Source organism: Hydractinia symbiolongicarpus, chromosome 15, assembly GCF_029227915.1.
Source record: "Hydractinia symbiolongicarpus strain clone_291-10 chromosome 15, HSymV2.1, whole genome shotgun sequence".
Classification (NCBI taxonomy): domain Eukaryota; kingdom Metazoa; phylum Cnidaria; class Hydrozoa; order Anthoathecata; family Hydractiniidae; genus Hydractinia; species Hydractinia symbiolongicarpus.
The window spans coordinates 4,659,558-4,676,414 of record NC_079889.1 but is presented as its reverse complement, the minus strand read 5'-3'; the positions used below and the strand labels follow the sequence as shown (position 1 = coordinate 4,676,414).

Below are 16,857 nucleotides of genomic sequence, written 5' to 3'. Positions count from 1 at the left end.
CAAAAGCAATGAGAGTTCTTATAAAATATTGGAGAGAAAATATGATCAAAATTTGCGATATTTATTGACGATGGTTTTGGCACTGATAAGAATTATAAAAAAGCAAAACAGGACAGTTGTAAAGATCAAAAATCTTTACAGCTGTCAGGTTTTGTAGAAAATGCAGAAAAATCAGTGTGGGATCCTAAACAGCAGTTAAAATGGTTAGGTGTCTCGGTAGATTTGGAAAAAATGGAGTGGTACATACCAGAAAAAAGAATTGTTTCAGTGAAAAACTTAATAAACGATATTATTATACGCCTACCTTACACAAGCGCGAGAAAACTTTCACAGCTGTGTGGTAAAATTATATCCATAAAAATTGTAATGGGGGCAATTACACAACTAAAAACAGGAAGATTATATTCTGTCATTGAGCAGCCATTCTCCTGGGATGCTACGCTAAATATAACCCCCATGCGATTAAAGAACTATTCTTTTGGAAAAATAATCTGTCAAAATAAAACATAAGCAAACTGTACGATAATTCTACAGAAACGATTGTTGTAAATTCCGATGCTAGCTCCACTGGGATGGCAGCGCATGCAATGCATAAAAATCAACAGAGAATTGCATTTAGACAGTTTCTGCAAGAAGAACAAGAAAAAAGCTCCGCTTGAAGGGAATTAAAAACTATAGAATAATCACTGGAGTCTTTAAAAAGCATTTTGATAAAACAGAAAATCCTATGGAAAACGGATAATTTTACAGTGTCAAAAATTGTAAACGTGGGAAGCCGAAAAAATGATCTTCAAATTATTGCTGAAAAAATATTTTATATATGTAGGAAAAATAGAATTGACCTAACGGTAAACTGGGTTCCAGGGGAACATTTAAGATTTGCTGACACTCTTAGTCGTATGATAGATCACGATGACTGGCAAGTAAAAGAAGAGCTTTATAATAATTTGAACCAACTGTGGGGCCCTTTTACTGTTGACAGATTTGCTGACAACGACAACAAAAAGATATGTCGGTTTTATTTAAAATTTTATTGTCCCAATACAGAAGGAGTAAATGCGCTAAATTACGATTGGAAAGGCGAAAACAACTACATAGTACCTCCAACAAGTCTTGTAGGAAAAGTGTTAAAACACATGAAAACTTCGAAATGTAAAGGTCTAGTTGTGTTACCTCAGTGGACTTCTGCTTATTTCTGGCCACCCATGTGAAAATCCTATTGTTACTGAAATGCTTCAGGCTTCTAAACGAATTCTTTCGACCAAGAAAAATAGAAAACAACCTATTACAATTGAACATTTAAAGTTATTGCACACAAAACTTTCGCAGAGAAAAAACATTTACAATATGAGGACATTAGCAATATGCTTAATTGGCTATGCAGGGTTTATTAGGTTTTCCGAGCCAGTCTTAGACGTTGTGATATATCAATTTGTGAATCTTACATGAAACTGTTCATAGAAAAATCCAAAACTAACGTTTACAGAGATGGAAATTGGATTTTTATTAGTAAGACTGGAAACGAATTATGTCCAGTCAAAAATCTAAAAGTGTACTTAGAACTTACAAAGTTAACGGACGAGAGTTCAGAGGAATTTATTTTTAGAGCAGTTACTGTGACAAAATCTAATCTGATTGGAACTCTGAGAAAAGGAAAGAGCTTATCATACACAAGAATGAGGGAAATACTCCTAGAAGAGCTGGACAGTATCGGTTTAGAAAAATCAAAGTTTGGCCTACATAGCCTTAGATCCGGTGGTTAGGGTTGGGGGAGTCGCAGACAGACTATTCAAACGACATGGGCGTTGGAAATCGGAATCAGCCAAAGATGGATACGTGCAAGATGATCTCAACTCTTTACTTTCAGTCTCAAAAGCATTAGGTTTTTAATATGATATAAAATTCTTAGTTTCTAAGTTAGAAGGTTTTAATAGGATGAGTAATACGACCAATAACCCCTACTTTTAGGTACTCAAACAACTTGTTTTTATTCTGTCAGGTCTGGCTAGGGGAAAATAAATAAGGTTAATTTTGTTTAAGCAAAGCGAATTAAAAATTAATACATTATCTTTGTTTCTTTATTGAAATTAGCATACAAATTTAGTTTCTTTGCTTTGTTTTGTGTTGTAAATATTCTTTTCCTTTCTGTAAATAGGATTTCAAGCTATAAACTCACACTACAAAACTATTGTTTTGATAATCAAATGATCAAATATACATATTTACAGCCATTGAAAAGAACTGCACTAAGTTTTTAAGAAGTTCTCTTAGTAGTATATGGTTGCTTTTCTCATCTCATTACAATGCCCTGGTCTTATTGGCGACTTCAAGTTTGGAAAATATATTTTGTAAATTTGAATTGTCTATAGACTTTATATTATGTATCTCAGTGTTCCGGGCTCTGCAAACATAACATTTTTTTTTTTGCAAGCCAGCCATGTTTGTTTTGGTTGTTTATTCTTGCTTTCCACTTACCGCCTGGGCTGTAGTCAAGACTCTCCTGTAGCTGCGATGGAAAGTTCAGGCATGGTCAGTGGATGTACTAGGTTTTCAGTCAGTTGACAAGAAATCTTTAACATGTGAGGAGCTAACATATCTTAACAGGTATAAATGTTTCTTGTCTTGGCCAACACCTAACAACATGTACGAATCCAAGAATATTGCTCTTTCGTGGCACGTGATGATATCTCAAGACTATGAAGACAGTACTTCTTATTCATCTCCAAATATCTTCTAGCCACTTTAAAAATGAAGTGGGAGCGCTCAAGCTGTTGGGTATCCTGTTTTTTCTCCTTGTTTCATGCAGGGACAACAACGCCCATGTTATATACAGGAGTTTACTATATCATGCAAGTCGGCATTCCATTCGTTATCTGGAATTTGGGCGCTAAAGATTTAATATTTTAACTGAAACTTATTTTGAAAATGGAAAAGCATACAAACACGTAGTGATCGTATTTCCTGAAATCCAATAGCATCTACACCGTGCCCACACATAACTCCTAACAAACCGTTTTTGAATCTTTTTCAAAGCATCAAATTTCAATTTTAACACCCTTGCAACCACATCTGTTCGAGTAGAACCAATCTGAACACGTAATAATGTACTTAAAAAATTCTTATCATCAAATTGAAGGTCCATCATCAAAGTATATCTCTATCATTGATGTAAGAGTTCTCAGGACATGAAGTTACTCACTGATATTTCCCCAAATTGGCAAATTTAATAAAAACAAAGCCCTTTTAGTCTTAATTTTGCTCAAAATAAGAATTTCAAAAATTAAAATTTGTGAATGGTGAAACGTAGAAAAATTCGCTAAAACAAATTTCGTCTACGATCGTCTCTAATTTAGTTTCCTAAACAAAGTAGATAGGTTCTTTTTTGAGCAAGGCAAACGAAAAGCAACTTTGCTTTCTCGCTTATTAAAAAATAAGCAAGTAAGCGAATCAAAGTTGATATATTTGCTTTTTTGCATGGAGAGAATGCGGAGATAAAAAACTACTTTGCTATCGCGTATAAGCAAATAAGCAAAAAAAAAGCAAGGTAGACAGAATTTCTCAACCGTAACAAGATGAATGCAAACAATCCACTTTGTTCGTGTTTATAAGCAATCAACCAAAGATGGATAGTACAAGTAGTGTGAAACTTTGAGGTTTCTGGATTAGTCCGTGGGCCAAGAGGCGTAAACGTTTATGTTCGTACCCCAAAATTCGGGACAAAGGTATCTTGGTTGATTTTATAATAAGATGCTGATCACGATTTTAAATGTTACCAAGGCCCAAAACCCGCAGTTTTCTTTAATTTTTACAAAACGTGTTACTTTTTTACTGTTTTATCGTTCACTCCACAAGAATCTTACCTTTAGAACACAGGAGTTTTACACAATTCTTAACGAACTGTGAGAATTGCAATACTGTAAAAACTTGGCGCAATAACAGCCACAATTATTAAATTCTGTGGTGCGTTATTTGTCACGGTCACAAAACCCACCTTAAAACATCCAACGTTATGTAATGGCAGCATGAGTATAAAAGGAACCGTCTTAGCTTGTTACCAGACTAACTAAAAACAAGGAAATATGCCTCTCGTTTTTTTATTTAAACATGAGGAAATTATACAAAAGACCTTTTACTGCAGATGGACATCTTATCATTGTTAAAGTCAAAGGTTAACCAAGAAAAATGTAACAATTTGAACAGGCAGATGTATCGAATAAGGCTTGGAAAGAGCGCGAATGAGGGAACGCACGCCGTATTTATAGCAGGATGGTGTAGATAAATCACGTGACCTAAAAATTTACCGGTTCTTTAGTTAAAGAGCCGGTACCGGTTCTTTAGCCACGCAGTTTACAAAACTATCTTCGCCATTTTGCATTTCCCGAACAAGCCATAGTATTCTGCAGAATGTTATTGCAATCAAGTTTTTGTACCAGGACAACGTTCCGCAAAGTTATTGTAGCGGTGCAGCATGATTTTTATTGTTAAAAAGAGCGGCGTTAGGAGATCCAGGTTCAAATCCTGGCAGGAGTTAATAGGGCCAAAGGTAATGCCTCTCTTTGGTCATGCTACTTTGTTTTTTGCAGATACAGTGTGCAAAAGCAGTATTTGGAAATATGGCGTAACAAGTGAATAAATATATATTTAAGTTTTTATAATTCTAAATTTAGAATGTTCTCTTTCCATTGGATTTTTTGATCAAATATTACTCCAATATCCACTTTTATTTTATAAGGTACTGATTACTTGTCTTCTTTAAAAAAAACTTTTAACCAGCACTCTAAGTATCTCTGAAAAAACCGGTGCTTTAGTCTATTGAATCGCGCGAAAAAACCGGCAATCCCAATGAGTCTTACGAAAAAAACCGGTGCTCTAATATCTCCACAAAAAAAATGGTACTCTAAATGTAAACTTGTCTTCTACAAAAAACGACACTCTAAAGGTAACCTTGTCTCATACAAAGTAATTGGCACTCTAATGAGTGTAATGTCGTAAAGACATCGACAATGGAGAGGACTTGGGCAGAAGAAGAGGGACGATTTTGATTGACACGAGAGTTATGATAGTGAATAGGGAGAAAGAGATAAACAGAGATATATTGTAAACACGTGTTCTTATTTAACCTATTCTCCCGATATTAAAATGAGTATCTTTCAAAAAACAACACTAACTTTTACGAAAAAAAAACCGGTTCTGTAAGTATCCACTGCAAAAAAAAGGCACTCTAATTTTTACGAAAAATAAAATATTGTTTGATGATAAATTTGTTTAAAGAAGCCTTAATTGCTTAGGTTTCGCTTATACATTTTTATTTTTGTTTGACAAAAGTAGTTCCTTAACTTTTTTTACCTATTGACCTAGAATGATGTTGTGTAAGTCAAACATCTACATTCATCAGTAAAGAAGCCATCAACATGTAGTATTGGTGCAAGATCTGGTCATGTTTTACCAGCAGTATGTATTATATGCAACAAGGAAACTATTTTTAAAACTGTAACTGCTTATATTGATTATTTTGTATATTAATTTTTATAATGATGGCAAAAAATTTTTAATAGCTCCATTATGCATGAGGGTGTCGACGTGCCAAAAACTTTGCATATATGAGGGCGAACTGGGGGACTTTTTCGGGTTTTTTTAGACAAAGACTCTGTCAAAGTTTATCTATATTATATTTATGCATATGTTATTTAAGCAAAATAGCAAGAGAGTTAAAATTGGCTTGTCAAATGTAGAAACTTTAAATCAACAGACATTAAAAGATGCAGCAGAAAAACATGGAGATTTATTCTATATATATGTTCTAATTAAGTCATTTTACATATATGAATGTGATGTTTTGAATGACAAAGTGGAATTGTTTTATGTGTATCAAAATAAAACCTGATATTATAGTATAATGCAACAATTTATTATAGTGGCATACTGTGCAAGCTGGGGTGTGGACAAGATATGGTGGCATTGGAAGTAAGATATCATAGGCCATGTTACAACAGCTACACCAAAATACTTTAGGATGAAAAAAAGGGAAAACATTGATGTATGAAAAATCATTCATGAAGTTTTTTGACAAGTATATCAACGAACAGTTAGTTAATCAAGGAAAAGTATATTTTTTAAAACATTTGCACAATAGATTTGTGAAAATTGTTCAGACTGTAGAGCAATTACATGCTTCCAGCTACAAATCAGAGAGATTAAAGGCCCGTATACAACAGAGTTTTCCACATGTTGTTTTTCATCGACCAAGTGTAAGAAGTAGTAGTGAGTTAGTATTTCATGAAGTTATAGTTGCTGGAGATTTGCTGCATGAACAATAAGTTATGGAAACAGATACTCAATCATCTAGTCAAGTTGAAGAAAGATGTAGTCAGTTAGAAGTAAATGAAAGTTTTGAAGGTAAGTTCTGCATGGTCTTAATATTCAATTCCTTCGCTCAGCTTCACGTAATGTCTGGTCACAGTAATATGGGCATAATGCTGGGTGGCCCATTCCATGCAGAACATTGCACATATATATGTAAATAGATGTAATATATACTTTGTTAGAGAAATCAGTTTTTAAAAAATCCAGTAGAATTTAGTAACTTAGAATCAGAAAGAAATAGGTAATATTGTTTAGGGTTGCTAAATGTGCCAAAAATGTGTGAAATTAGAATGAAGTCTTAAGCAGTCTGTTATTAGAAAAGACTTAAGCTATGGTCAAAGAAAGAAAAAGAATATGTTTATAATAAGAAACTGCTAATTTATACCGGTATATTTGAAAATACAGTAGTTGTAGTATATAATCATATATACTTCTAAGAAGAAGTCCTCAGGCTTGTTATGAAGAGTGTATAGTTCTTCTTTGGTATAAAAATACTGTCTTATTTTTTAACAGAGATCATCAACGATCAACGGTGTTAACCAAATATTAAACGTGAGATATTTTATTTTGGAACAGCGTAGACTGTGCTTTGTTTTCTTTCCACAAAATGATTCAATAATCCCCATTTTGATACTCACTTTCAGAAAAAGAAAAAAATTTGGATTGTAGTTCTCGAGATAGACACGAACAAAATGTCCAGAATGTCATCTGCACTTTAGAGTCAATGGTAAATCTGTTCGAGTACTTCCAGTCAAATTAAGTCAATGTTTCTACAAGCCGCGTTGTCAATTCAGAGGCATTTGATGACATTATTATAGCAGAAGAGCTTGGAACTATGCACTTTATTAATTTTGTCGAAAAAAACTTAATGAGTCAGTCTTCAGATCTTTTTAAAACAATAAAAAAATTAAATCTAAAATCATTCGTGACTAAGGAGAAAAGGAAAGATACAGCAACGACTACTTTGAAAGGTTCCAAACCTACTCGTGATATCGATCTGGAACAATTACTTTCTCACAGTTTGTCTCAATACACAGCTAGTTTGGCAACGCCAGAAGGAAATTTGCGTAAAACAGTTAAATCAAAGCTGTTACATATTCTTGAAGAAGTTGAAACACCTATGATCATTGTTGATGCCATGGCTCACAAACAAATGTAAAAAAACCCGTTATTTACGTTTGGACAATTGGCACTACAAGTTTTCAATTCTCTTGTCCATATGGCCGGTCGATAAAATGCAAAGAAAGTAGATTTTGTTGGCCACAGGTATTTCCCCACAAGTATAAAAAACGCAGAAAGAGCTAGGCGTTCTTCAAAAAGGTGGCAAAGTATTACCATTCTTCATCTAAATAAGAAAGTTCCCATTCAATGGAGAAAGTACCTTGGTGTCGGAGAAAACAAGGAAAATCTGCTATCTTTTCTGGCGACATCGTGGCAAGAATATCGCAGTTAAAAAACATAACAATGTTCGTAACAAACAAAGACCTTTGTTACAAGCTACTTTCTGCAACGACACCAAAAGATACGCTGACATCAATAGTTGCTCAAGAATTATCATGCGACCACGAAGAGGCAGACACAAGACTAGTCCTTCACAGCAGTCACGCAGCAAAACGCTTTAGAAGCATTCTTGTTAACACACCAGATACAGATGTTATTGTTATCCTGGGTGCAACTTACAGTTCAATACCTTCAAACCTGTTCGTCGAAACTGGAGTTGGTGACAGGAAACGTATTTTGGACATCAAAGCTATTGCATCTTCCCTTTCAGACATAAAAATTAATTCAATTATCGGATTTCATGCATTTACAGGTAAGGGGATACAATAAACTCATTTGTTGTATAAACAATCCGGAATTCAAAATTTTAAGTAGTAGCTAAATAATTTTTTAGAAGAAAACAAGTGGTAAAAAATACAAATTCTGTTAAAATAAACAATTCCTCTACATGACTAATTTTATGTGGTGTTTTTCTCTAATGTGAGGACAAACTGCAAAAATTCAAATGTTCGTAAAAGAGTGTAGTGACTCAAAAATATAAATACACTTTTAATTTTCAACTCATCTTCAAGGCTGCGATACCACCAGCTGCTTTTACAGCAAGGGGAAGCAAAAGTGCTGGCAATGCCTTAATACAAGCATATCTTTTCAGCACGTAATCGGCTGTTGTGGGGATAGCGAATGTTTTGACGCCTCAACAGTTGAAGATTTCGTATACTCATTATATGAAAGCAGTAAAAAACGGTGTAATTAAGCTCGAGTGGAACTTTTTGAACAAGGCAAGTTTGCCGAAGAATTACTGCCATCGACGTTCGATGCATCGCAAAAACACACAAAGCTTTTATCTGGAAGAGGTGTTTATCTCAGGTTATCGATGCTCCTGATGTAAAAAAATCATGACTGGAACATTGAAAAAGACAAAATTGTTGTAGATTGGATGGATACAGATTGTGCTGTAGAGATGCTGAAAGAATTGCTGTGGATGCAAAAGTGGGTTTAAAAAAAGAAGTTTCGAATGTTTAAAGAATGAACCCTCATGTACAAAGATATGTAAATGCAGAATCAAGCAAAGAAGATTGCGATGATGAGGTTGATGTGAATTTTAGTAACGTCGACTTTTTAATTGATGAGTCAGATATTATCAGACGCTGAAATAGTGGAATAAAGTTGTTGTTGTTTTTTTACTAAATATCGATAACACACGATCTGCTTTTTTCAATAGATTATTTAACTTATAATTAAGCTACTTACTGACCTTTTTGTATTTTTCAGTCGATATACATGAAAATAATATTAGGTAGAAGAAAAAATAAAAAACTGGGATAGGGACGCTGGAGATTTTAGTTCATCGAAAAGTTCTCGATACGACCCGATAATTAAATATTTACCTAGTTTTTTCTAGTTTTTTAAAGCTGTAAAAATTTGTCTGTGTCTGTTAATATTTATATTGTGTTTTTGAATTTTTTAAACTATATATTACAAAGAAATACTTTGCAAAGCACTTAACACGATAAAACACGATAACACACGAATAATGTATTTTTGATGCTCAATTTCTCGAAAACTGCGGGGTTACCAGCTTGGTAACATTTACTTTTGAATTCAGCATGTTTAAAATCGCTAATTTATATATAGATACTTTTGTCCCGAGATTTAGGGTACGAAACCTTTTTTCCGAGCTTTTAAGACGGATTGGCCCACCGCCTAGATGTCTTTTTCACTATTTCTTATAAATTTCAAGTAACCAGTGTATAGTAGTATGTAGTTTATTCCCTAACATCAAAAATAATATCAAAAAAAAATTTGGCTTGGGAAGATTATTTGAGGGTTGCTAGCCAGGTTTCTCTCTGCAAAAATATCTCTAGTGAATATGAGATACTTATTTATTATTTACTATTTGAAAATGTGTGTATACAAGTTTTTTCACTGGTCCTGTCCTGTATGAAACTTCTGGTGCTATATTTTTTTAACAAAATGAGTTTGTTGAGAGAATATTGAGCCAGTATGATGAGTGGAAACGAAAGCTGTATTAAGGATGGAAAACGTATCCATCAATTTTAAAGCCAAGTCATCGTAGTGGTGCCCTCCGCCAAGACTACTTGAGATATGTTATATAGCTATAACAATATGGATAGAAAAAATCTTACTAATCTTCTGATGTATTTTTTTGTTATGCAGTGTCAGTGGAGATGGCAACTCTCTTTACAGATCTATTTCTGTGTTGCTGATTCGTGATGAAATCCTGGCGTTTGAGAATTTTGATCAATCACCTAACAATATTTTTGTGTAATGATTATCGGATGGTTGTGATGTGTGTACAAAGACCAAGTCAAGAGAACTGGCCATAATTGAGTATGCAGAATGTGTTTCAAAATCCTTCATTTGGTCATCATTTTTGTGCGTTTTATTAATTTTTATTGTTATTCAGGTATATAATGAGTTTTGTATGGAATATGCACATTTATTTTTTTTACTAAATGTCTAAACTCCTGTGATCAAATGGTATGATATTTATGATACAATTTCGTAAAAGGTTCAGGTTCGATTTCTGACAGGAGTAAACTATATGTGATGCAGACAGTACCTTTAAAATTTGTGTCACTCTATATATTTTTTAATTTTGTAGCATTCTATTAAAACCACCTATCAAAGCTTATGATATAAACAAATGGGCAATTTATTCAACACATTTGTTGAGCCCAGGAAAGGTGTTGCTGGTATTTTTGTGAAGGTATTTGGATTTAACTAGAAGGTTAAGTTTCAAGAATTTCTGCGATTTGCGAGTGATATTCCGGCCCTTAGTAACATGTGCCCAGTTAGATATGTGGGGGATATTTTGGAAAAACTATCAAGGTGCTCTACCAACAGATATCACCTCTTTACTTAAAACCACAAATAGGTACACATTTCCATCAATCCGTGAAGTTTTAGAATTTTGGCTACAATTCCTGTAACCTCATGCACTTGTGAGAGAAGTATCTCTGGGCTAAGGCGTTTAAAGACCCCGATGCAAAACAGGATGTCATAGGAAAGGTTAAGCAGCCTAGCAGTTATCATGTTTAACAGGTCAATCACTGTGTTTTCTGATGAAGTAATAGATGAGTTTACTGAATAGAATAAGAGTTAAAGGTTTTTTTAAATACATATACTTGCTGATTGATTTATACTGATTGCGTTTATAGGTTTATTTATACAAAGTTTACATGTTTTATATATTACTTATACTTGTACTTTTTAACGCTGGAAAAAGCCTGAACAAGGTGATAAATTTTGTTAGTATTAGGTACGCCCATTTGGCGTATTTTAACGCATATTTTGGGCGGTAATCTCCCAAAATCTTCTTCTAATCACGAATACAATGGCAGTCAACTTTATATTTCACCGCAGTAGCTCCAATTGATTTGTTTTCTGCAAATTCAACAACTTCAAGTTTAAACTTAATCGCATAAGAATTTATTTTCTCTCTTTTGTGAGAAATTGTTGCTGGCTCTTCTAGTTCCATTTTCGCGATGAAAATAAAAAAAATTGAAACAAAATTCTATTCAAAAACAAAACATTTGAATTACCTAAACGTTTGAATTCGAATTCTCAGAGCAAGAGCGAATATAACGTTGGTTTTATTTGTAACGACGAATAAAGCTTTCAAAGATGTCTAGAGCATTGTCAGTATCGTATGAAATGAATTTTAGAATTGAGTTCCAGACAGCTATTTGTAGATCTCATTTTATAAAGACGCTTGGGCACTACATATTGGACAAAAATTAATATGGAGAACAGACACCCGGGAATGCTATTGGCGTTTTTAAATCAACCGAAGAAGTAACACTACTGGTTGGACATCTACCAACAGAAATGTCATGTTTACTTCAAAACTTTCTTAACGCAGCGTCTGAAAACAAACTTGAAGCATTTGTGGTTGGAAAGAAGGGTGGTCGGACTTGTTGTTCTAAAAAAGTATGTTGCTTTGACAGGGAGCAAGTTATTCGGAAATATATTTTTTCGACAAGTTGAAAAAAAAGAAAGAAAAAAACCCTAACTTTGAATTGGATATTATAACCACGAGTATTATTAATACCTCAACCTGCGAAATAAATACCATTTAATCAATAGTAGTATTTTCTCAGTCCCTATCAACTATATTGAAATTACTGTGAATTCGAATTCAGTGGGGGCTTATTTGTCAAAATGAATTATGGGGGAGGGGGTTTATTCAGAAGGGGGACTTATTCGGGAGTGGGGGCTTAATAGGTCATTTACGATACGCGAAAAGCACAAAAATTCGCAAAATCGCCAAATGTAATCCTTGTCACTAAACTTGGTGCATCCACAGATAAAGCTTTATGGTGTATGTTGTACAGTTAACACTGGATTTTGTTTTGCTTTGGTGTTATATATGTTACTATATGTTCGTTTCGTGTTCAATATGTTACGTATATTTTATGTATATCATGTGTAAGTTTCATTGTTCTTTTGGAGTGTATTGCGTATCAACTTGTGTCTTATGTTCGTGTCTCAAGCGTGCTATTATCATTAATAGAATTTCTATAGGTAATTTTTTCACGTTTCAAGTTATAAAGTTTTTTTTTTATCAAAGTTCAAATAATTTACGTGTATTAGAGAAGTTTGAAGAAGATAACAAAACTCAACATAGTTATTGTTTACTTTCAAATTTAGGCGTTGTGTTCTTCTTTGCATTTTATTCTATTCTAAAAGATCTTTTCTCCAAAAACGATGAAGAAAACATGGTATTTTATTGAAACTTCGTACACATGTTGGCATTGGAACTTGATTTGGATAAAAAAAAACGTCATTCTGTCAGCAAGGAAGTCATCACAAAAATAGAACCCATAAACAAATAAATATTTTTAAAAAAACGTATAGGTAATGCATAAAATGAACGTAAAACAATTTCTACAAAAAATTAAGTTTTTTTTTATACAACCTGTTGACAGATGTGTCACCATGCCAACGGGTGTGACGCCATATCAATTTTTTTTATATATTCGTGGAGCTTATTAAATTTGATAAAAAGTCAAAAAAATTTAGATTATAATAAGCCTACTTCAAAATAAAAAAGTGAGAGGGGGGCTTTTTTAGCCCCTCCCCCGGCCCGAATAGGGTTAAAGGGAACAATACAAAGACGTCATTTCGCTAGATCGATACTCAAATCTGCTTTGTAATTTATCCATACGACAGATTGCACCTTAGCAACGTCTTAACACCAAATAAACAACAAAATAAACAGCAAAAATGATCATATAACAAATGCTAAAAAAACTTTGGATGTTAGCATTTTTTAAAATTTGCAAAGAATTAACCCCATGCAAAATATGTAACGCGAAGTATAAACCTTTCTCTTTATTGTTTAGGTCACCGACCTTGGCTTTATATATCAAATGTGCTTCCACTTCCACCCCTAAGGTGGAGGCAGACCGTATTGAATGACCCTTGAACCTGAAGACGTCTACCTCAGAAGAGGCTACAAACGTCTTTCATCCACCGTTTCATCCTCTAGCGTTCTCTGAAAATCCTGACGCAAGGGCTTCACTAAAACCTGGACTTAGAAAATAATAATCAATCAAAATATATGTGATGTTATTGCTACCGTTAACAAAGTAGAAAGTAACGCTAAACCTGTTTTTTGTGTTCTAAGTTCATTGGGCAAAGAAATAGTTTAGAACACCGAAAAGTAGCCTAAGACAGATTTTTTTAGAATTGTGGGTGTAGTAATGTTTGTATTTAGAGTTTCAGCAGTTCAAGTTTCGGTGGAAATTCTAATCAAGCTGGCAAAAGGAGTTTTTTATCCTAGAATGTTCGGTCTTTCTAAATTAAAAACCAAAAAAATTCAATATGTCAAATTAAATTTACATTTGCAACAACAACTTATTTGCGTGAAAATCACAGAAGACGACGCCCTGTATTGTTAAGATTAATGAAAAATCAAAACAACAGTTGAGCATAGTAGACTTATTAAAATTTCACAGTAAATTGATTGCTTAACACTATTGAATATTTTTTGTAAAAGAATATACCTGATGACGCAGATTAATATCCGCGCAGATTACTTATGTTCGTAAAAGCTAACTGAAAAATCTATATAAATAACAATGTCTTAACAACTGTTAATTTCTCCACTCCCGTGTCATACGTATAGTGCCGAGCTAAATAAAACAGCTAGAAATTTATTTTTGAGGGGACATCATTGTCACGAAATGGCAAGAATTTTAAACGGACAAATTGATGATGTTATCTTAAAACCTTTGGGCACCAAATAATTTATGTAACCATTCGTTAAAACATAAAACGTATGGTCATCTAGCTGCACATTTTCTTGAGCAGCTTTGAAGCTCTATGCTATCTCGTTTTAAGAGTTCGTCTAAAGCATGACTTTATACATGATTTTTATTAGCGTTTTAAGATCGGCACAAAAACGGCAACGGATAAAAAAATCAAAAATTCCCATCAATAAATCATTTTTTGTTTAGCGACATAATTTGCCAGCTTTTGAACCGCTTTTACAAATAATCTTTCTTTCGAGGAATAATTCATATAAAAGCCGTCGAATTAAACGTTTCAACTCAAGGCGTAAAGGCTCAGTTGGCTAAGGTGTCATACAGAAGTGAGACAAATACGTCTTATTAAATATGCTATTAAATGGTACGGCTTAGATGCATTCTAGCAAGATTCTTAGAATCAAATTGAGTGTTGGTATCATTGTTTCTGTCGCCCTGTACCGCTCTCTTTTTACATAAGCAAACTGCGTCATTTAAAGCAATTTGTGAAATTTAATTTCGCGCTATGTAATATTAGTTAATATCTTTTTAAATGGTAAATAATCAGATATTACCTGCTGCATATAAAGCTCTAACTAAAGTAGCAAATTCTATAGCACAATAGTTATCCGGTTGTTAAACGTTACTAGAATCAGGTTAATTCAGCATCTGATCTAGATGACTATTCCCGCTAACAAAATTACGATGTTGGTTTCCGAAGAGTGGAAAAGAAACAGAACACGTACACTAATTATCTACGTACTTCAATACTTCACAATAGGAATTGAAAGATCGAGTAATGGAGTAACATTGTGGATCTACTTAACAACGTTGTTGAGATGTGAAAATCCTGAATTATTTTACGGAATAATTACTCTGGTATACTTTGTGCCTCCTTCCTTGTTCTCAATGTTGGTTGCAAGATTTGCAGATAGAACAAGAAGAATAAAATTAATAATGGTAATATGCAATTTTATCAGTATGGTTGGTTGTATTATATATGTAATTCCCATATCGGCTTACTATCCTTTGATTGGTCAAACCTTACTGGGTTTTAACTTGATTTTAAAGCCATTGACGTCAGCTGAAATAGCTAGATCGTATTCTGCAGACGAAATGAAGAATAAAATGCCAATAATGATGGCATTTTATTTCGTTGGTTATGCATTTGGTCCACTAATTGGCGATTTTTTTCAGCACCTTGACACCGTAGTTTTTGGCTTGCGTATAACAGTTGGTAACATCTCTGGCATCGTGTCGCTAATTTTTATTATTCTTACTCAAATAAGCATCATACTTCTAGCAAGTGATCTATCAAAAGAGTTTGATTTGAAGGAAGCAACTGGAGGAGAAAAAAACAAACTTCAAGTTCATAAAAAAGAAACTTCGTTGTTCGTACTCAAGAAAGTTGTTCGGACGTTTGACGTTTTTTTTTTGATGATAATGACGATCGTTTCTTCATTTTTCCAAGTGACATTTGTGAGAAGTTTTCCAGTAATCGTTGGTTTGTTGCAGCTTCCTTACTACTTTATTACAATATGTTACATCAGTTACTCGATCACTTTATTTGGAATTATTTTTGGACTTATATCAACAAGTCTGCAACACAAATCTGTCTATATTGCCGGTGTGGGCAGTGTCTTGTTTGTTTTTATATCAGGAAGCTTTCAAGCCCTGTTAATAAAAGGACGGCTAAATCTTTCAAGTAAAATAGCATTTACAATTTTATTAGCTGTGTGTATAACTCTGGCAGAAATTGGAGAACAAGTATTCCTCATTATTGTGTCAGCAAAAATGGTTTCATCAAAACATCAAGCTTACATTGAAGGTATAAGAGGTATGTTGAGATGCATTGGATCCATCCTTGCAGGTTTGGTAACTGGATATATTGTGGCATATTGTTACCCATTTTTGGTAGGATTAACATTCCTATGCTTCATACAAATCGTGATACTAATTTTAAGAAGAAAAACATTCGAAAATCCAAATATTCTCATATAGAAAAAATTGTTAGTAATTGTTGTGACGGAGAAGATGCAGAACATCTCCATTAATAGCTAGCCCTACTGACGGCACGATAAATTCGGATGTCGATGTAAATATTTCTAAAAATTGGGAAAAAATATTATGTTTATTTTCTGATCTGGAAGTAACGCACGTCAACTATTTATAGAGCTTCAAAGATTTAAAAGCAAATTTCTTAGTCTAGCAAGCGAGACTTATTAAGAGAGAAAAGTAAGGTGATTATATTTTATATATAAGCGGATTTCTGACTTAAACTGTTTTAGAAATCTTGTTTCTCGTGCTTTTAATCTACCCTATCCTGTTTTTATATTCCTCTTACATATTTGTTTCAATGTTTTACCTGAAACATTTTTACAATAAAATGTAATCTCTGTGTAACTAGTAAGTTTTAATATTATATACTCGTAGGTAAAACCAACTATCGGATAATTTATGATTTCCACCCTTTTCTAACTTTACGCTGATTTAATTTCCGTGCGCATAACATCACTAATAGCGTCCATGAAAATATTTAAGGCGTTCTGACGGATGACAATAACATATGATGGCATTATTCCATAGAAAAAAAACATTTACAAATACATATACAAATCAAATATACCAAGCTAAGAATATCATACACAATATTTACAAAAAAACCATGTGTTAAAAATTAACAGTTGGTAAATAACAGAGCTCTAAAAACAGTTCGATGACG

The 16,857-nt window shown here is 33.5% G+C and overlaps 1 protein-coding gene across 1 annotated transcript; it reads left to right on the top strand.

Moving 5' to 3' along the window:
- The first annotated feature begins 899 nt into the window (after positions 1-899).
- LOC130628642 (uncharacterized) lies at positions 900-1,211 on the top strand. The gene has a single exon (XM_057441624.1). The coding sequence runs from the start codon at positions 900-902 to the stop codon at positions 1,209-1,211; it is 312 nt and encodes a 103-aa protein (XP_057297607.1).
- Positions 1,212-16,857: the final 15,646 nt, after the last annotated feature.

Excerpts from the sequence above, each read along its gene's own strand:
- LOC130628642 (XM_057441624.1), top strand. The coding sequence starts at position 900 with ATGATAGATCACGATGACTGGCAAGTAAAAGAAGAGCTTTATAATAAT.